Genomic DNA, 15,380 nt, shown 5'->3' with positions numbered 1-15,380 from the left:
AGTACTTGAAGTATTTGAAGCCTTTTCCTAGGCATACTTCTTCATTTTGTTGGGATGCCTGAATTAATGGCGAAAATTCGGTTCTTCAGGATGTTTAGCACAGACTACATAAAAATGGTGGTCAAACAAAATAGCACATCGTTCTGTGCTCCCAGGTAACGGTGTAAAGTTTTCTGCATCAGGGATTCCTCTCATTATTGAATTGGGTCTCCCATCTACAGGTTGTGGTGGCATTTTCCAAGCTCCCAGTGGAGAGATTCATTCTCCAAATTACCCCAGTCCTTATAGGAGCAACACTGAGTGTACATGGGTCATTCAGGTGGAAAAACATCACCGTGTTCTCTTGAACTTCACTGACTTTGACCTTGAACCTCAGGACTCTTGTATTATGGTAAGTGACACAAATCTCAAGCATTGTCTCCAGTCAAACCTGGGTCAAAACACTGCCATAAGAGCATGTTTAGTGGATGTATTAGTCATGAATGTTTTCTGTGTCAAATCATGGGAAACTCAGCTATTAGCAACTTAAAATATAAGGACATTTATTTTTTACCTAAATATAAACCAGGAGGTTTGTTTAGCAACTCAGTCTCTGCTCTACCATTCTTAGTGAATTGGCTTTTCATTTTGTGGTTGTTACCTCATGGTCCAAAAATGGCTGCAGCAGTTCGGAACATCCTAAGTTCAGATCTGAAGAAGACGGGAAGGAATAGTGTTAGTTGTTTCTATTTTGTATTTTTTTTAAATCAAGAATGCAAAATTTTTACAGAAGCCCCCTTACAGATCATTGGCCAGAAGTGGTTGCAAAAGAGATTAGGAAAGTTTAGTGGATTATGATAATGGATTTATCATAACCACTTTAAATCAATTATTGTTAACTCTCTAGGGGTTCTCACAGGGTTCTACTTTTCTTGAGATCAGGATATCTTGATCTGCTACTTGAACAAATCAGTGTCTGATAGAACAGACTAGATGGGGAGACAAGGGGTGGAGGAAAAGGGATATGACTGTGAGTTGGTTCAATGACAAAAAGTTTCCATCACTACCAACAGCTTTAATACATTTTCACCTGAAACTAATGCTATATGTTTAATGTAAGAGTGAATGAGGTTGTATTGCAAAATTTTCTTTTTGTCTTTAATTTTTTTGGTTACCTGATTTTTTTTTTAACACAAGGTTTTCCATCTTTCATTTGTATTTAGAGATATTTCATTCAAATATAAACCAGATCCTCTTGGCTAATGGATCTTTCTCTTTTAGTTTCCTGACCGTTTCTTATACAAATTCCAACTGGCTAGCTTTCTAACTTAACTCAGGAAAATTCAAAAGTTGTTTCATAATTTTCAAAGTAGTCCAGGCTAACAGTATGATTTCAAGTATTGTTTTACAAGATTAAATCATTAATCTACTTAAAAGTTCAGTTGATTTATGGTTCTGTATTAACCTTTTAACATGAGTCTTCGGAGTCTAAATTGGCACAGCAATATGTCCTACACCAGACTAAGTTGTGGGGCATCCACCTTCTATGACGGTAACTCTCCTGACAAAGACGATTTTAAAACTTCGGATGATATTTTACAACACTTTCCTAAATGCAACAAGGAACTCACAAGGTAGTGTGAAATTTCTGAGTTAATATCCAAGAGAGATGTGAGCTTGGTACTTGGAATTGCTTTTGCCCGTGGGGCATTTGCCGATCCAGAAGGAGTTAGTGGCGCTTCTCAGAGCCTTTCAGGGCAAAGAGGAGCAAAGTTTGAGTCCAGGACCTGAGTAGGGTGTGGGTCCTGGTAAACTCTCCTGAATCCTAGGTAAAGTGAAAGTAGCAGCTTTCAGGAAGACCGCATCCAAGCGTCGATTCATCTGAGTGGCCTCCCTAAATCTCCAGCCATGGAATAATGAGAGGAACCTTGCCTTGCTAATGCATCTAGGCCTTGGACATCTGGCCAAAGCAATTTAAACACTTCTTCAAAGGGAGATGAAATCATCCCAGATCTCACTTCTACCAATAATTTTCATATGCAACAGCAAGCACACTATGAAAGATATTTATATATAGGAGGAGAAGTGCAACATAAATGAGCTATAGCATGAATAACAGACAATGGAAATAAACACTGATAGGCACGGGTTAGTAAACAACTATGGTTACTAAGCTTATGGAGATAAAAGTCAAAATTAAAACTTTCAGCAAGGACTGCAAATCATAAAAAGTGACATTGCAAATATATATTTTTTTAAAGCTGAAAAATTTAAAGTGGATAAACACAGAAGCTGAAATTAATATCTCAGTGGAAGGATTTGGGGTGTTTTGCTTGTTTGTTTTTTGTATATTAGGCAAATTAGACAGAGATGAGAGAACAAATGAATTGGAAGATATCAGAAGAATCTATCCAGAAAAAAACAAAACAAAACAAAGCAAAAGGATGAAAAATACAGAAGGGAGATTAAGACAAATATAGGACACATATAAAAGATGTAACATACATTTACATACATGTATAAATGGAGCAGGAACAATATTCGAAGAGCTGATTACTAAGACTTTTCCCAAACTGATGAGAGACATCAATTTACAAACACAAGAATCCCAAGGGACCCTGTATACAGCCAAGCAAGGTAAATAGAAAGACATACTTATCTGAAAAAACTTAAAGATTTTAATCTTTATGTAAATGATAAAGAAAAAAATGTTACAGTCATCCAGGAGAGTAGGTGAGCGGGTGAACAAATTATCTTTTAGGAAGTGGCAGGCTGAATGCTGACTTTTCAACAGTGAAAACTGGAAGGAGAAAAGACAAGAGTTGGTATCTTAAATTTGAAGGAAGAAAATAACTATCAGTCAGGAACTCTGTACTCTCCTAAAATAACCTTTAAACATGAAGGTGAAATAAAGCATTGAAGCAGTAGAGGTAACTTCAAGAGGAGGTCGAATGGGCCAGAGACAGCTTGTCTGCCTTACAGTTTTGCCTCTGGTGGGCAATTCTCCATCACTTTCTCCCAGTCTGTATGGTTCCAGGTATAGTTTCTTCTCTTTGGTAAAGTCCCTAATCCATAAGATTCAACGTGCAAAAGTGTGTGAAGCAAACAAAGCCCAGGTCAAAGCCACGCCCAGCATGGCTGCATTATTTTCCTCCTGTGGTCATGAGCAGGATTTTCCACCTGCATGAGATATAAATACACAGACTGGGTTTTCTAGTAACCAGTGCCATATCTCAGCACACAGCTGGGCTTGACTTCACAAACTGTAGCCAGAGGAAACAGACAGGAGGAAGTAAAACCTCAAATATAATCTGGTCATTAGGCATGGAGATAAGAAAATAAACCCACATACAGGTGCCGGGAGGAGCCCAGTCTGGCAGATATGGTAAAATACAAAATGTAATCGTCCAAACAAGTTGCCAGGATCAGGGGATCCTGTATGAAGCAGTTGGGGTAACCCCGCCTGCGGGGAGATGCGAGTATCAGAAGCAGATGCTGCTAGGCCCTTGAGCAACACATGGATTCAAAAAGCGAACTGCACCAGCAGTGTGGGTCACCACAGTGCCGTGGTTAAGAAATCCAGCTCTGTGGTCGGGTGGCCCTGGGGCTGAGCCTGAATTCTGTCATTTGCTGGTTGAGTCGCCTCGGAGAAAGCGAATCTTTCAGCTTTGGTTTCCTTAATTGTGAAATGGGAACAGTAAGAGTATCTGTGTCAGATTTGTTGTTGGGTTACTGGAGGTCATGTCGGTGACCTGCTTGTCACATAGGAAGCCCCCCATTCATGCCAGCCCCTAGTCACAATGACACTGACGGTGAGCGTCCCCAGAGAGGCCTGTTCCAGGGGCAATGGTGGAGGAGGTGCTGTGGAATACGAGGACGAACAACCAGCTTAGGGTGCTGGGCCTCCGGGTCTTCAGTAAAAGAAGACCCTGTTTATGAACCTTTCTGCTAGCACAGCGCCAAGCATTTCGTGGACCCAGGACTCAATAAACTGCAATAATGATCACGAGGAAACAGGAGTGATTCATTTGGGCCTGGAAGCCAGAGCAGGTTTCACACCAAAGATGACATTTACGTGGCAGAATTTCACTAGTAGACATGTGGCACAGAAGCCAGGGGAGGAAGCTCTGGGGAGAGAACAGGGTAGATTGTGTACAGAAGCGCGAGCGTGCACAGACATTTGGGCTGTAGCTCTGTGCTGGGGAGCGTGTGGAGACCCAGGGTCTATAGAAAACATCTGAACTGGACAAACTCTTGTGCTCTGTGAAGAATTTGAAATTATCCTATAGCCAGTTGGGGAGTTGATGAACGTTTTCTGTAATGTACTCAAAACTGTGTTTTATGATAATAACAGCAGCCCTGTGAGGCTAGGTTCGGCAGAGAAAGAGAAGGATGGTATAAAGGCTGACTGGAGAGCTATGGAAAAACCCTGGGCAGTGGCCTTCGGAGTGGAGAGAAAGGATGTACCGGCAAGCTCATGTTGGTGTAGCCACCGATACCTAGAGGCTAATTACACCGTGGAGGGTCAGGGGGAGGGGTGATAGAGATGCAGGGGTTAAGATGATTTGCTTGAAGAATGGGTAAATAATAATGTCATTGACTAAGAGAGTACTAAAGGGATAGAGTACTCAGATTGATTTGGAAACTTGAGTTTGAAGGTCTACACTGCATCCCTTATAGAGTTCAACAAACGGGTTCAGTGCTCAGGATGGGGTCTGAGCTGGACAAATCCACTTGAGGATAATTTCTGTATACTTGGATGGTTGTTAAAACCACAGAAGTAGATGGAATCCTATATATGAGTATTTTGTAAAGAGAAAAGGGCCAAGTAAACTCTTGGCCCTAAATCACCATTTAGGGGGAAGATGGAGAAACAAAGGACAAGGAGACTGCAGGGTACTCAAGGAGATGGGTGGAGAAGCAGAAGAGAATGGTAGCATAGAAACCAACAGAGAAGTCAGTTTTAAGAGTGGGTGGGCAAAGGTGTCAAATCCAGCAGATGAAGCTAAAGTGAAGCCACCAGATTCAGTCTTTGATGACCTTGTAAGAAGCAGGACTGGTGTGGGTAGTACTGGAAGATTCCAGATCACGATGGGTTAAGAGATACAGGAGCTTCTCAGCTTTTCCCCAGAATTATGAAAGTGAATGGTATAGAGGGATAAAGGGCCATAACCTGTGATAAGTCAGGATCGAAGGAAAGTTGTTATCATTATTTGTTTTAGTGGTGAAGAAGCTTAAGCATGCCAGTAGAGCAGGGTGCTGGTGACAGAAGAGCAGCTGAGTGTAAGAGATCAATGGAGTAAATGATGAAGCCATGTTATCAGGGCAGAGACCTGAGGAAGGGCCAGATTGGTTTTATAAATTTCATATTTTCAGAATGAGAAATTTGAACCCATGGCCAACCATAAGTTTCCTTTTCTGATTTGCAAATGTCTTTATATTGAAAGTTGCAAAAGTCATATACAAGCTAAGTCATTTTTGTTTGTACAGTTTGTAACTCACCTTTACTAAAAGATAAAGAAATGTGAAAAAGGACTGTTCGCATAAGTTGGGGTGGAGATCTGCTGTGTACGGTTGCCAAGTGGACCCAGTTATGGGGATGGAGGTCTGCAGAGGTTTAGAAACAGGCAGGCAATGCACTGGCGAGGCTGGGAGCTTGGCTCCAATTTAGAGTTCGCTGTCCAGGGGTTCATGAAGGCAGGCGTTGAGGCACCAGCCATCTATCTTTATAGCTGGATGGACACTGGATGCGAAATGCCCCCGAAAATCTAGTATCTTACATAAGATCTCTGCAGTTTAAGTTCATACAAAGCCAGTCATTCATTTTGGAGACATTCAAGTTGATTTCTTGGTCCTGCTACTTAGACAGAGTCAGTAGCAAAGAGAAGAACATTCAGCTGCCAATGCTGCTGCCAGATAATGTTTGTGTTCATGGGATTTTTAATAGAGCTCAAGTGTATTATTCAATACCAAGGTAAATTGTGCTTGGATAGGACCAGCCATCAGGGTTTTAAACCTCCTCTATCAGTTTAGATTGCAGAGTCCCATTAGAGACCCAGCCATCTCTCAGAATTATTTGTAAGGAGTAGGACAGGATGCAGGGAATAGCGTTAGGAAGATATGTGTGCATATACCAGGGAAAGCCATCCCAGCCTTCAGTGGAAAACTGCACACGGCTCATTGGGGAGTGGGTTGAGTGGACTTTACTCCCTGGCATGATTATTGATATTCGATCTCAGTATTTTGAGCCACATGAGAACTTAGATAACATCGCAGAAGCATGTTTTCTAGAATTTCATGCTGCTGTAATAAAAAAAGAGAGAAACTAGATTTTTCTGACTGCTATTGAAGTGGTGATGGCATCATCTGGAACTCATCAGAAAGCTCAATTTACACTCAGGTTTCAGCTAATTTGGTAATACGTGTGCACTTTTTGCTCAGTCCCTGTGAGTGGCTGGCGTTGTTAACCTCTGGCTCTCCTGAAGGACACACTGTGACTGCTTCTTGCTACGGCAGCAGCGGGACCCACGGGCTGCACAGAACTTGTATGGTCAGCATGAAAACGGCTCCATTAGGTTGCATTTCACGAAGGCCTAGTATTAAAGTGACCTCCAACTGACAGCCTAATTGCTTAATTACAGGCTCTTTCCTGAGCCTTAAATTCACATAGCTGTGCGAGCTCTTATTGATCTAGAAATGGGGGTTGTAGCCCAGTGTGAGAGGGGAAGAGAGAAATCAGATCAGCGGCACGACTAGCCCCCAGAGACCCCGGGCCTCTGATTTCCACATCCTCTTTGCTCAGCACAATGGAATGTCTGCCTGGTGAGAATCAGTGAGAAACAGATAAAAGGAAGCAGACCACAGTCCTGGTCCAGCCTCTCATCTGGAGAAAGTATCCACTAGGGCTACAGGCCCTGCTACAAAAAAAACAGGCACATCGTGAGTCACGGTCTTCTTTCTGAAGCTCTTCGTGCTGCTCTAGGAGAAGGAAAGCAAAGTGTTGGATTTGAACGGAAGAAAACCAGATTCCCCCCACGCCAAAGCTGCAGTGCCCGTTGTTCACACTGTCAGCAAGGCACAGGGTGGGACAGGGCAAACGTAAAACACAGTATCCGTATTTCGTTTTATTTTTTTAAGACACTACCTATGATGTGTTTCCTTTTAAAACATTGATCATTTCCAAACCTGAGCAAATAGACCCAGGAATAATAGAAGTCAGTACTTCAAAGAAACAATTCTTAAACAGTTCTTCTTTAAATAAGTACTGTTTTACAAATAGATCCATGACAGAAACCAGTCTCTTTCCCTCTCTTTCTCTCTCCCTCTCATATCTTCCCTTTTTCCTTTACTTCTCACCACAGAAAGTTTACCTTCTGTTTGATACTTGAGGAAGATCTCCGGTAGTCTCTTTTAAATGTTTTATTTTGTGGCTTGCTTTTGGTAACCCCTTAGCCATTTGGCCTTCCGGTGCCAAGTTAGTTACCAAAAGCCACGCTGATACTTTCCATCCCCAGAGCAAAGAATCATTGAATTGGAGCCGCTGTCCGTAATCTGCGGACACAAGCTTTGTTTCTGTTTCAGCTCAGAATCTCCTTAAATGTATGTTTATTCATGAAAATAAAATGAACTTCTTGGATTTCTTTTCATACCAACGTTTCCAGTAATTTTTGGGTCCCTGCTTGCAACAACTGCAAATTATGAGAGTTTCTTGTCTCCTGTAAAATTTGGAACTGGAGTGCCACCCTGTAGAACAAAGAAACAGGAGTGGCAAGAGTCCCGACACGAGATGTGTGCTGTGAACTGGGGATTTAATTTCAGAGGCCCGTTGCTGGAAAATATCACTGACGGAGGAAACCGATGCGTCCTCCACCCTCCGCCCTCCACCCCCAAGAAAAGCTGCTCTAATGAGCAGTACTTCCCTTTCCTTCCTTACCTAAATTTATGACTTTAACAGCTTGGATAATTTCCTGGTGGGGTGCGCTCCCTATCACTTAGTATTTCCTCCGCCTGCAATTACCGTTCCAACACGGGGGCTCCATTAGCAGCTATGCTGCCCTCCTCCCGTTTGCCACACGTGAATGCATTTCACGGACTCTCATGCTCCAGACGGACTTGGCAGCCTGACGTGAATGATGTCTTCTCTGCCCTGAGATCTTACCCACCACATGTCTTGACCCCGATATACTTCAAGGCAATCCAAGCAGTAGACACGTGTTGCGAGAATGAATTAAAAATGAAGTAAAGGGGAAAGACCAGGTTGAAAGCCAATAAGGCCAGGGGTGAGGTGAGCAAAGACGCCATGCTGGTCTAATGAGACTGTGGTTAGACCAGGAAAGGACAAGGAGTGGACGTATATCTGGATCCAAGACTAGAGCCGAGTTAGGAATCGGGGATTTGGGTGTTAGGTTTAGTGATTGGTCCTGGGCACTGTGCCCGCTTTGTTCCAGCCAGCTCAGTTAGCACGCTGGGAATCCCGTGCGTGTACAGTGGGGTGGAATGCATGACAGGTGCCAGCCACTCCAAAATCCACAAGGGCCCCAAATAAGACTTTCTGAAAGGCCACTGAGGATGCTTGCTTGCAAGTCTGAAGAAGAGAGAGGTGACTTCCACTCTGTTTCCCCGGATTTTCTTTCCAGATGACGACGGACATGTCACTAGCTTCCTGGAATCATGATCTCCCAGTATTCTATTGTCAGTGAAGAAAACTTGATTTTATCTTTTTGGTTGTTTTAATGATAATTGATCAGAGGCCAGACGGATGGGGTTCACATGCTGGCTCCACACTACCCAGTGTGTGACTGTGAACAGTGACTTATGTCTTCTGCGCCTCAATTCTACCAGCTGCAAAAAGGAATTGTAAGAAAGATGGAACTTTTTTAAAGACCTAAATGTAAGGCCAGACACTATCAAACTCTTAGAGGAAAACATAGGCAGAACACTCTATGACATCAATCACAGCAAGATCCTTTCTGACCCACCTCCTAGAGAAATGGAAGTAAAACCAAAAATAAACACCTAATGAAACTTCAAAGCTTTTGCACAGCAAAGGAAACCCTAAACGAGATGAAAAGACAACCCTCAGAATGGGAGAAAATATTTGCAAATGAAACAACTGACAAAGGATTAATCTCCAAAATTTATAAGCAGCTCATGCAGCTCAATAACAAAAAAACAAACAACCCAATCCAAAAATGGGCAGAAAACCTAAATAGACATTTCTCCAAAGAAGATATACAGGTGGCCAACAAACACATGAAAGGATGCTCAACATCACTAATCATTAGAGAAATGTAAATCAAAAGCACAGTGAGGTGTCACCTCACACCAGTCGGAATGGCCATCATCAAAAAATCTACAAAGAATAAATGCTGGAGAGGGTGCGGAGAAAAGGGAACCCTCTTGCACTGTTGGTGGGAATGGAAATTGATAACAGCCACTATGGAGAACAGTATGGAGGTTCCTTAGAAAACTCAAAATAGAACTACCATAAAACCCAGCAATCCCACTACTGGGCATATACCCTGAGAAAACCGTAATTCAAAAAGACACATGTACCACAATGTTCATTGCAGCTCTATTTACAATAGCCAGGACATGGAAGCAACCTAAGTGTCCATCGACAGATGAATGGATAAAGAAGATGTGGCACATATATACAATGGAATATTACTCAGCCATAAAAGGAAACGAAATTGAGTTATTTGTAGTGAGGTGGATGGACCTAGAGTCTGTCATACAGAGTGAAGTAAGTCAGAAAGAGAAAAACAAATACCATATGCTAACACATATATATGGAATCTTAAAAGAAAATGGTTCTGAAGAACCTAGGGGCAGGACAGGAATAAAGATGCAGACCTACTAGAGAATGGACTTGAGGACACGGGGAGGGGGAAGGGTAAGCTGGGACGAAGTGAGAGAGTGGCGTGGACATATATACACTACCAAATGTAAAATAGATAGCTAGTGGGAAGCAGTCGCATAGCACAGGGAGATCAGCTCGGTGCTTTGTGACCACCTAGAGGGGTGGGATAGGGAGGGTGGGAGGGAGACGCAAGAGGGAGGGGATATGGGGATATATGTATATGTATAGCTGATTCACTTTGTTATACGGCAGAAACTAACACACCATTGTAAAGCAATTATACTTCAATAAAGATGTTAAAAAAAAAAGAAAGAAAGGTGGAATTTTAAAAAATATGCTTAAAGCGTTAATCACAGTGTCTGGTACAGATAAGTGTTAGCTGCTGCTCCTGGTGTTTCTATTACTACTATTACTGTTTCTATTACTACTATACTATGTTAAAGGTCTAAACTTATCTTTTTGAAAATTGTGAACCTTAGGTACACAGACCTGGATCCATAATCCTTAGTTCATTGCTATCATGATTAGTTTGTGAACAGGCTTATTTTATCTTAAAGTATTTTTTTTAATCTTAAATAATATATTATAAAAATTTTCACACACTCTTCGCTATATCATCTCATTAAATTCTTTTCACTTCAGAAGTGGCTTATTTTGATACCTTCTAGAAGATTCACAAGTGAGTTAAGAAGGAAAAAAGTGATAGTGCAGAAAATGAAAAGAAAAGCAAGTTCATATACGTTTATAATTTGTTTGCATGGAAAGCTTAGCTCTGAAGTTAAGGTGAAGCATTGGCATACTTTGGGGAATGTAAAACATGCTGTGTGTTTTGTTTTTGAATTGAAATGCTTTCTTCTTACTCCAGTTTATACTCATTTTAACCCACACATATAGTTGGTTTATTTTCTCCCTGAGCAAGATGAAACTTAGTAAAAGAAGAAGACAGTAGGAATATTTTCCCACCTCCTACTCTCCAACGATCTGAGGGAATATATTCCAGTTTCTAGAAATGAAAATACAAACATTACTGAGGAAGCTAATATCCGTTTTCCCCCTTCATCATGTGCTTTGGCCTGTGAGTGATGAGTGTTTCAGCGAGGGGACCATGAGTCACTCCATCACCAGGGCTTTGACCCTGGGGGAGGGGCTACTCGCCGCACCCCTATCAGCCACTCTTCTTGGTTCTGAGCAAGGCATCCGTGATGGCTCGTCTTTATTCAGTACAGTTTTAAAATGGATCGGGACACTCCGCCTTCCTTTTGTATTGGATTTTACATTTTAGAAAGCTCCTTGCTCAGGGGTAGTTGTTTGGAGACTGAATTAAAGGGGGACACAGATTCAGGCAGGGGAAGTTTTAGGCTCCTTTGGTGACCTAGGCAAGACAGCATGAAGTTCCACAGCAAGACACTGCCGGGCAGGTGGAGGCAAGGGGTGCAAGAGACACGTCGGAGGAAGAGTTAACAGAACATAAGGATCCATTCCACTGGGGGATAAGGGAGGGATCTAAAAAGGCTTGGCAATTGGGTACATACTCTGGCATTTACTGAGGCAAGAAATGAAGCTGGGGCTTCCCTGGTGGCGCAGTGGTTGAGAGTCCGCCTGCCGATGCAGGGGACACGGGTTCGTGCCCCGGTCCGGGAAGATCCCACATGTCGCGGAGCGGTTGGGCCCGTGAGCCATGGCCGCTGAGCCTGCGGGTCCGGAGCCTGTGCTCCACAACGGGAGAGGCCACAACAGTGAGAGGCCCGAGTACCGGAAAAAAAAAAAAAAAAAAGAAATGAAGGTGCAGGAGGAATTAGGGGGAGGGGGCGATGATCTCAGTTTGAGACGTTGACTTCCAAGGTTGATGGAACATACCAGCAATGGTGTCTGGAATGCAGTCAGAAAGCTGAGCCTGGAGCTTGGAGAGAGAGCTGGACTACGGTTGTACGTAGTAGCCAACTAGCACGTGTCTTGGAAATCTTAAAACAGAAGCCATATCCTTGATACATTCCGTCAGGCAGCAGAAGGCTAGATTAAATGGCGTGAATAGCCACCTGGCTTAGGTACTGCAGTACAGTTATATGAGTAGCATATTTTCCTGTCTCTGTATGGGGTCATTTACATGTCCGTCTGGCTAAACACTTGAGCACTTTAAATATATATGTTATTTTAAATTTTTATATGCTCCTCATACTAAGTTTCTAAAATACAGAAAAGAAAAAATAAGAAATTGATGGCATCCATAATATTGCAATACAAACTATTAACATCTTGGCTCATTTCCTACAGAAACACACACATGCACACTTACACACACAGACACGAAGAGAGTTAATATAAAACTGCGTATAGTTTTGTATCCTGCCTTTTTTCACTTAGCTTATTTAATATGCTTCTTCTTAAGAAGAGTTTCTTTGGCCATATAATCAGTTACATGGACACCGTAGAATTGAGTTAAGCACTAGCTTATCATTGATCACTTAGGTTACTTCTATTCTTTTCTTATTATAATAATGCTCTGAAGAGCATATTTATATGTAAATCTTAGTCTACATTTCCCATTATTTCCTTTATATAGATTCTCTTTTTCTAATTGAAAACTCTATTATGAAATATTTTAAATCTACAGAAAAGTATCAGCTACACAACGCATGTAAAGTATAGCATGAACAAAAACATCCTCCTTGCTAAATCTCAATATTTGGCCGTATTTGCTTCAAGTTCTTTGTTTTGTTTTTTTTCCCCCAAAAGAAATGCATTCCTTTTGAGGCCCCATGTGTAGCCCACACTGTTCCATTCCCAGCCCCTGGCCCAGAGGAAAGCAATTTATGAGAAATTGTGTTTACAATTCCCATGGCTACTTTGGTACTTTTTCATGGTATGTGTGCATCTGTATACAGTATGTGATGTTATTTTGCGTGTTTTACAAATATGTGTTATGTTGTATTATGTACATCAAGTAAATGTATTATGTTCAAGTAAATAAATTATTATGTACAATTTATTTATCTGAGGAACATAATACAACATAACACATATTCTTCCATCCACTCTTTTCATCCAACAATCTGTTTTGAACGTTTTTCTGCACTGTGGTGCATTCAGATCGAATGCATTCTTTTTGCCACCATACAAGATTCCACTCTATCAACATCCCATGAGTCACGTACCCACGTACTGTTAGTGCACATTTCAGTTGCTTCTGATGTTGTACTATGGCAACCCTCAGCAAGGAACATTCTTGTCCACATTTCTGAATGCAGTCATGCAAGAGTTTGTCTCGGGTAGACGCCCGGAAGTGAAAGAGCTAACTTTTACATTTCCTGTGTTGCCAAATTCCACTAAAAAATGTGTGCGTGAGCATTCCTATCATGAAACAGGAGAAACTTACCTTCATATTATCTACCCCCATTTTTAAGACGATGAAACTCATAACTAGAAGCTTCTGAAGTGCAGGAACAAACAAGTATTCCAGATGGACCCAGGACTGGAGTCTAGGTGTTCTGACTCTCAGAGTGCTTCCAGGTGTTCTGATCACGAGATCCCTGTGCTTCCCAGGTGTTCTGAACCTAAGGTCACTGTGCTCTCCTCTGGGCCTTAGTTGGTCAGATGGAACATGTCAGATGGGCTGAATCCCGTATGTAGCCTGTCAGTGAAGGCTGAGCACTGAGAGGCCATGAACAGGGTGGTTTGAGACGAGTGTGAGTGTTGACATCCACTTAGGCTCCACTTTTTGGACATTTTTGAAGCTGTGCTGTGAAGCCGGGTTTGGTGTTGTAGGGAAAATGATTGGAGAGGAACACAGAGATTTTTAAGGAAATCACTGTTCTTCCTGAACTAGACCGGATACTTTGTCATCCCCAACTCAACCTGCTGCATTAACGATCTTATGAATTCTTGAACAAGCTGTGATAGCTTTACTTTCCAAAGAACTAAGGAAGAAATAAGGAAAGAAAACAAGGGCGTTCGCCATCAGGGTAACACATTCGCTGAATGCGCATCTCACGCCAGGCAGGTCACCGTCACCACGGCAGCTCCTCGGGGAGGGCCAGCGGTTCCAAGGACAGTGGAGATGCCGCTCTCTCTCCATTTCTTCCCTTTGTGTACACAACTCAGCCCACCCCCCGGCTGCCCCGTCACTACAGCCAGTCACCCCTTAGACCTCAAGTAATTTCCAAGTCACTAAGTTCCATGAATGACTTTTGGTCCCTTCAGTGGAAGGTGACACAGGGGGTCGCTCCAGGTGAGGGAAAGGAGACTCAGAGGCCTGGGAAACCCATCGTCCCATAATATTTCCAGGGACTCTTGTGTGGAGAAGTGAGGCGGGGGGGAGTGGTCACCCAGATGTCCGTTTCTTGTCACTGTTTACATTTCAAGGCCTCTGTCTCTTGCTTCTTATGGCCGTTCCCTTTCTCTCTACCCCTTTTTAAGAAAAAGTTAGGATTTAGACCTCTCTGCTTTATTTCTCCAAAATACTACACACGTGAGGCTCTATTATATGGTAGACTGCCTAAATATTGCAGGTGAGCTAAATTGTGATATTAGACATCCTTGCCCTAAAAACTCCAGTGTGCATTCCTTGCTCAGTGCCTCATTTCACACCCCCTGGATTGGTTATTTGTTGCTGCCTACAAACGTATCCCCAAACGTAATAGCTCAAAACAACAATAATTCTAGTTTCTGTGGGTCAGGAACCCTGGTGTGACTTACCACGTGGCCGTTGGCAGGATTCGGTTCTTTGCAGGCTGTGGCTAGAGGCCTCCCTCAGCCCCTCGCCACGCGGCCTCTCTGCAGAGCATCCCACAGCACAGCAGCTGCTTCCTCAGGGCGAGCAGTCCAGGGCGCAGGGGACAGTTTCAACAAGAGGGGCTGCCAGCAAGATGCAAGGGTCCATCTGTCCCAACCGAGCCATGGCAGTGAGACCCCTCACTCTGACCTTGTCCTGTTTATCAGAAGCAGGTCGTTAGGTCCATGCCACCCTCCGGGGAAGAGGCTGCACAGGGCGTGAAGCACTGGGGGCCAGGTCAGAAGTTGCCACCCTGTGCTCACCCCACCACCCCAGCTGGACAGTTTTCATGGATTATGTCTCCAACTCAGGCTCCCGTCGTGCCGGATGAACCCCCACCTTTGGACCTCTTTTTGTCTTTGCCTCCCTAGCTTTCCCATTCCCTCCCTACGATGTTTTATCCATTTCTTAAACAGCAATTTAGTGATCTCTTCATCCCACTTTAATAGCAGAGGCTAATATCTATTAAGTACTTACTGTGTGCCAGAAACGACCCGACATACCTTTATGCCTTTTAACTTATTTAATTCTGACGAACAGTATGAACGATATTCTCATGTCAGTCCAGTTTTACAGATTAGGCAGCTGAAGGACAGAGAGGAGAGAGACCCGTCCACAGTAAGTCACGTAGCATCTCTCCCCTGGCAGTCGTTCTCTGAGAGCCTGCGAGGGTGTTTTGCTAAATAAACACCTTCTGTTTTTTTCTCTTTGAAAGGAATTCTGCCACCTGCTTTTAAAGAATACATGTTGTTATATAATACATATTTCCAT

At 42.8% G+C, this 15,380-nt stretch overlaps 1 protein-coding gene across 1 annotated transcript in view; it reads left to right on the top strand.

The window, feature by feature from the left end:
• The window catches only part of CUBN (cubilin), a 266,027-nt gene that overhangs the window by 118,412 nt on the left and 132,235 nt on the right, over positions 1-15,380 (top strand). The window contains exon 31 of the mRNA XM_019933506.3: positions 222-391. Within this exon, the coding sequence (XP_019789065.2) occupies positions 222-391 (170 nt within the window). The remainder of the gene's footprint in view (positions 1-221; positions 392-15,380) is intronic.

This window comes from Tursiops truncatus, chromosome 2 (assembly GCF_011762595.2).
Source record: "Tursiops truncatus isolate mTurTru1 chromosome 2, mTurTru1.mat.Y, whole genome shotgun sequence".
Classification (NCBI taxonomy): Eukaryota; Metazoa; Chordata; class Mammalia; order Artiodactyla; family Delphinidae; genus Tursiops; species Tursiops truncatus.
This window is presented reverse-complemented; position numbering and strand designations above follow the sequence as displayed.